Below are 6,452 nucleotides of genomic sequence, written 5' to 3'. Positions count from 1 at the left end.
CTAAGAACATATGACACCTTTTGTTATTTAAGTCACTCAAAATGAGAAGAATTTCCTCTCAGTACCCTTTTTTTCAGACACTTTTGTGGTTTTACCTTCACGCCTTTTGTTGCCAAGTCAACCCTTTAAAACTATCACATGCTGTAGCACACTGTGGCCTGCTTAAGCCCATGACTGAAGTCATGTACACAGAAGAAAAACAACTCCCAAGACTGTTGACAGTGGCGCCAATTCACACAGAGAATGAGAGCCTGAAGACCATATGATAGAAATGACTGTACATCAAAACAAGCAGGACATCACAATGAAATTCTAAATTCCTGGATTTCTATGCACCGAGTTGAATAAGGATCAACTTGACTGCAAAGTCTGAATATTTATTTTCTGTTGGCTTGTGGGTCTCTGATCATTTGTTTAAGTGCAGTTGGAACTGAATTCTAAAAAATATTTATTATGACTGAGAAAATCTTCTATTATGTCTTTGCACTTTGTGCTCTTGTCAGTTGCACCATTTGGCAGTCACAGATGTGAATTGGAATATGTCCTTCATGGTCCACAGATGACATCCGGAGTTGTTGTTAGCACTGATACTTCCACTGGAGTTAAACACACCACAGAGTGCACCAAGTACTGTGTAAGCAATGTCCAGAAACAGAGAACACTGAAGCAGCTATTCCTTTGAGGATGATGATGAGCATGAAGATGATGACGGAAAAACAGTCATAATGATCCAATTAAAAGCTGTGAGCAGTGGAGACCGGGTCTCATCTGTGTGGCTTTGAGTAAACTCCTCAGTGTGATAAGGCTCTAACAGATACTGACCAGAGCCCGAGGAGAAGTGGAGGAGGATGGAAACCAGGAGGACAGTGACTCTGACGCCAGGACACCCATTTACAAAATGTACTTGGATATCAACTCTTCATCTCATTAGCCTGTTTTTAGACTTGAGCTTTTGTTGTTTCACATATTATAGTGGCGCACACATTTTCTATTTTTAAATGTTAATCAAGCAAACAAAGAAATGCAGTGTTTCAATTCTCAAACATTTAAAGAGACAGTTTAACATATGTGCACATCAATTGAAGAGAATATTTGCTCAGTTGCATTTAATGTCCACTTTTAGCATTTGTATAATACAAGATTTACAAAATGGTTGATTTCTTATAACAAATTAAAAGAGTTAATTGTACAAGAAAACAAGTTAAGAACACTTGCTTAAATAAATAAAACAAAAAAATGACTATCAAACAAAGTATATTGATAATGAAGAGGGCACGACAATATGCCTTAGAAAACAACAAATAAGTTGGTCAACTGAATGTAACAAAATATTTCCAAGTTCACCAAGAGATAATGTACATGAGTATTTCAAACTCTAGGAGGCAGCATATCCTGGTTTGACCACAGTGACTCTGGATACAGTCTGCTGTACCCGAAGTGAAAAGATACAATATTTCAGACCAGAGACACTGTTCAAATGGGCATGAATACAACAGAAAACATACAAAGCATACTCAACCAGGATAACTACTGCTGATACTGACTACTGAAGGTTACAAGGTTGTGGGTATTTAATAGATTAAATAAGCATGAGTAATGTTTTCTCTTCTGTCTCAGGAGTCAGGAGACATTGTATATAGTGTATTATATACAATAGATGGCAGTCAGCACACCCACAGTTTGGAGGAGCAGGTGGAAAAACACATTTTTCACCTAAAAAAGCCCAACTAATTCAATTTAATATCAATTAAGATGTACACTTGAATTAGAATATTTTGCTGTCAGACATCCATTTCCACAGAGCAGGAGAAGGCGTTATCTCTCGTTGTTCACTTCAAGGTCACCAGACTCCAATGACAAAAACAGCAGTTCTATCTGCTCTATCTAGTTTACAGCTGTCTCGACTGGTTAGTTTTCTGGTGTTATTGTGTGACTTTGGTGTTTTAAACGGTTAGTTTGGATCCAAACTAATGTGTTAGTTCACAGATCATGGCAGTGGTAACTCAGGGAACTCCTGTGTTCTGCAAGGTAAAATGAGTGTTTTTGTCAATAGAGTCTGGTGACTTTGAAGTGAGCAAAAAGAAAGACAGAACGGCTGTAGTTCCCTGTGGAAAGGGTTGCCTGAGAGCTATGTAAAGCGGTAAAAATATCCGAAATATAATGTACATCATTTAGTGTGCACGTGTCTGTGCTGAGAATGCTGCCTGTTTCTCCAAACCAGCAGCATGCTGACCACCATCTACTGTCGGTAATACACTAACTATGGATAAGTACCTCAAACAACCACACTTAAAAAAATCTGAGCTATCCCTTTAATGATATGTGTCACTGCATTTTTCATGCCAGGAAATGTGGTCATCATCTCCAAATCAAGCTGTTTTTTCCCAGCAGTGAGCAAACCACAGACATCTCTGTGCCAAGTGCCAAATCATGTATCTAGTGAAATGAAACATCATCATTTCCAATCAAACATCAAACATTTCCTTCTCTGTGACCTTGTTTTTTTGACCAATCCTTGCAGCGCTGATGTTTTCATAATCTTGGCTGTCCTCCTAAAGCATAACAGACATTTTGTGAGAAACTATCATTAATTATTATTAACTATTATTAATTTATCGTTAATTTATTAATCTATTTAAGATCTGGGTCCGTCTTACCTCTTTTTCCCCAGCCAACTTGTGTCTCTGCCTCCTTTAACAGTGAAATAAGAAAAGTTTATACATTAATTTCTGTAACATATCATGACAGTCATGATAAAATAAACCATGTCAAATAGTGTGTATAATGTAACCTACCAAGTCCAGATAATACACAGTGGAAGGAACAGCAAAATAACAACTTTGACTCCAATACCAACAAGGAGGATCAAACGGTTCCCTGTTAGCAGAGGTAGAGGTAGAAAGAGAAAGATTGAACCTATAGGATTAGTTAAATCTTCAGCAAATACATTGTAAAAATTTAGTTGATGTTTTTTTAAATCAATCATACTATATTTTTTAAAGGCAGCCCATTTCAACGAGAAGTTTTGGATCTGACTGTTGATTTATGGATGCATATGAGATAAATACGATTTTTGCTTGAGATTGTTCGCCCACTCCCCTAAAAATCCTTCCAATCAGGCTAGTTTGCAACATTTACATCATTCCCCATCGGAGGAGTTATTGCATATTCACCGTCTGTTTTGTCCACTGTCAGCAGCAACTCAGTTGAGTTGTTTTCCCCCAGTGGGTTCCTGGCCTGGCAGAGGTAGAGTCCAGCGTGGGACGCCTCCACAGAGGGGAGAGACAGCACCTGTCCTGAGCCCACCTGGATCATGGAGCTCGGAGAAGCCCTCCTCTTGTACCAGCTGTAGATGTGTGCTGCAGGGTTAGCAGCACTGCTGCAGGTCAGAGTCACACTGCTGCCCAATGTCAGGTGGCCAGGATGACTCACCTCAGTGGACACATTCAACGGGGGATCTGCAGTAAAAACACAACCACTGTGCTGTTGTATACATTCACAAGGAACCATTCATGGATTATGCTATATATTGAGTACCAAATCATAAATTGTCAAAGCATATTTCATAAACAAAAGAAAGAATTAAAGACGTGGCTTGACATTTAGGGAAATGCGCCTATTTGCTTTGTTGCTGGGAATTAGATTTAGAATGATACCACATTCATGTCTGTACAATAATAAATCAAGACTATAAAGCACAGACTGTGTAAAAGATACCTTCTACGTCTGAGAAGTGAAGGAAATTCAGAAATGCCTGAACTTGCATTCTTTCTAATCAACAGGGGGCAACTCTACTGGTTCCAAAAGGAAATCTATGAGAAAATTACCCTATTTCTCATTTGATTTATTACAACAGTGCGCATGTCTAGTCTATGATCTCAGTCACTAGTTTCAGGAAGATTTTGTCACTTTAGGACAGATCCAGAGTAGCTGTTTCCCCTTATTTCCAGTTTTTAACTAAAGCCAACAGGCTGTTGAAAGATTCCTATTTATTGGACAGACATGAGAGTGGTATTAATCTTCTCATCTACCTCTGAGGATAAAAAAATAAATAGTAGTGAGTATATCCTAAAATGTCGAGCTATTCCTTTAAGTGCAAGCATCATAAGGGGAAAATACCAGTTTCTCAGCCAATAACGTCATATTAAACTTACACTGAACATTCAGAGCCACAGGGTCCGATAGCACCAACTCCTGTCCTTCAACAGCACATGAATAATTCCCAGCATCCTCTGTCTGAGCCTGAAACTCTGGTTTGGCTACTGGACGTCCATCTTTGAACCAAACCGCGCTGGAAATTTGGCAGGATGTTCCACATTCAAGAGTCACATTGTCTCCTGCTCTCACACTCTCAGGGTGCACTCTGGCTCTCAGCTCTGGACATCAAACAGTTAATAAAATCATGACATTGCACAAAAAGGTGAATATATTAAGCTAAAGGTTTAAAGCTCAATGAGGATTAATTTTACCTGTGACAGACAGATACACAGATTTTTTACTCCGCCATCCATACCTAGCCGAATCAAACCTGAAGTAGTAATATCCAGTGTCATTATCCTGCAGGTCATGAATTGACAGGCTACAGTCGTGCTGCTTGTCACCCAAATATTCAGAGCGATTTTGATATGAAGGAAGGTCTGAAAGCTCAACACGTGTCCAGAGGCTGTCTTTTAACATCCCTTTGTGCCATGAAGTCTCTCTGACAGTTTCGCCATCGTCGTAATTGTATGAGCACCTGAACTTCACAGATGACCCCTTTAAAGCACAAGGATTTGGGTTTTCAAAAGTCACTGACCAATCAGCACCCACAGTTCCTGCAGAGAGATCATAATATAACGCATTTGTATTTGTTTTACTGATTCTCAATCAATGAGAGGAAATGGAAACACACAGCAGTATAACAGGGTACTTCTCTGCAGCAATATTTTGTTATCTTTTGGATGTGTAGGATGTGGGGGGGATAAAATGAATTCCTGGGTTCTACAGAAATAAAAAAAAACAACTCAAAGTAGAGGTAACAACAACTCTAGCTCATCTGCATCTTTCTACCTGCACTGAGACACACCTGAGAGAGCAGCTTAGACCAGCCTTTGTGTGCTGTGTGATGTGGTAGGCCAAATTTATAAAAGATGTGCTTAAAATAATTATTTTCAAGTAACTGTAGAATTTCTTTTAGCTTGCAGTTATAAATTAAAGATTTGTTCAATAATTGTTGTGGTCACTTAGGTACAACAGCCAAGAAACAAGGTATGCTCAAGGAGAACCTATTAAAGGGTGAAATGTTTTTAACAACGAAATGTTTTTAAGTAGGTTTTTAGTCCCTTTAATGCAACATTAACATGGTTCTTTATGAATATAGACTCCTGGAGCTGGAGAAGTTGGAAACATTGCTTTTTGTAATAGACAAACGAGGGTACAAAGTTTGACAGCTTTAACACAAAAGTTCAACAAGTTATGAGTTCTGAGAGAAAAAGTGTTACAACCATCCCCAGTCTTAATAAGTTTTGGGAGGAAACCAGGTTTGTGTGCTTTTAAATACAATCTTGCTCGTTGTCTTAAAAAGTAAATTGATAAATAATCACTCCTTACCTGACTTCAGGATCAGAAGCATCAGCATTGCGATCATCTTCTCCACATCAATGAAAAACACAAAATTTTGAGAAGGATTTGAGATTTGATTTGATCTGTCATTTGTTGGTGGAACAGCAAGCAGCTTGGATTACAAGAAGAAAGAGGCAAAATTAAGGGCGCAACATCACATAATTATAGGATGGGAGGGTTATCTGGTGATTTCACAAGAGAAAAGGGGAAAGAGGTAGTAACAGTTGCAGTGGAAACAGACATGTGGAAAACAGCTAGAAAATATTCATCTGCAAATGAGGAACTTGCGGTTGACTCTTTAACGTCAAGTGTATCATTTTGATACATGAGTTTTTCAGACCTCTACATCTTAAAAACTTAAAAAGTTTTTTGGGGTTTTTTTTCGTAATTTGTCAGAAGGTTCAATAAACACTCCAGTTTCAAAAAATGTGAAATTTCTGGCAATTATTTCATGGTTCAGGCATTAAATGGTTAATGAGTACCTATGTTTTGCATCCGTTCATGTACTGCACCATGCTTCTTCACTTTCCCTCTAAAATGTATTTCTTTCTTCCCTGGCAATCCAAATGATTTGTTTCTTTCTATTTTCTCCATCAACATTAAAGCTAACTTTACTCCCTTGAGGCTCTATGCCCCTGCTGACTAGTCCAGTTATAGTTTATATCCATGTCTGTCCAGACCAAAGTTTCTCCAATAGTGTCACCAATTTAGTATCCCACTAAATGTGAAATATGGTCACAATGCTAAACAGCCAGAAAAGTGTTTTTAGCACCACATTATGATGTGAAATCTACTAGATGGACTGAGACATTCATGATCCTCACAGCATGTATTCTGTCAACTTTGGTGAC

At 38.4% G+C, this 6,452-nt stretch overlaps 1 protein-coding gene across 1 annotated transcript; it reads right to left on the bottom strand.

The window, feature by feature from the left end:
• Window positions 1-2,758: 2,758 nt before the first annotated feature.
• Window positions 2,759-5,645, bottom strand: LOC139205689 (B-cell receptor CD22-like). The gene is made up of 6 exons (XM_070835979.1): window positions 5,590-5,645; window positions 4,736-4,814; window positions 4,470-4,528; window positions 4,155-4,376; window positions 3,174-3,458; window positions 2,759-2,877 (listed from the first exon to the last, which is right to left on the bottom strand). Exons 1-6 carry the CDS (start codon window positions 5,624-5,626, stop codon window positions 2,792-2,794), a joined length of 768 nt encoding a protein of 255 aa, XP_070692080.1. The 5' UTR covers window positions 5,627-5,645; the 3' UTR covers window positions 2,759-2,791.
• Between the last annotated feature and the right edge of the window lie 807 nt (window positions 5,646-6,452).

Source organism: Pempheris klunzingeri, chromosome 8, assembly GCF_042242105.1.
Source record: "Pempheris klunzingeri isolate RE-2024b chromosome 8, fPemKlu1.hap1, whole genome shotgun sequence".
NCBI lineage: Eukaryota > Metazoa > Chordata > Actinopteri > Acropomatiformes > Pempheridae > Pempheris > Pempheris klunzingeri.
This window is presented reverse-complemented; position numbering and strand designations above follow the sequence as displayed.

Excerpts from the sequence above, each read along its gene's own strand:
- LOC139205689 (XM_070835979.1), bottom strand. The coding sequence starts at position 5,626 with ATGATCGCAATGCTGATGCTTCTGATCCTGAAGTCAG. Across the intron at positions 4,529-4,735 it reads GGGTCATCTGTGAAGTTCAG|GTTTGATTCGGCTAGGTATG; the intron begins GTGCTCATACAA and ends TTACTACTTCAG. Across the intron at positions 3,459-4,154 it reads TGTGGCTCTGAATGTTCAGT|ATCCCCCGTTGAATGTGTCC; the intron begins GTAAGTTTAATA and ends TTTTTACTGCAG.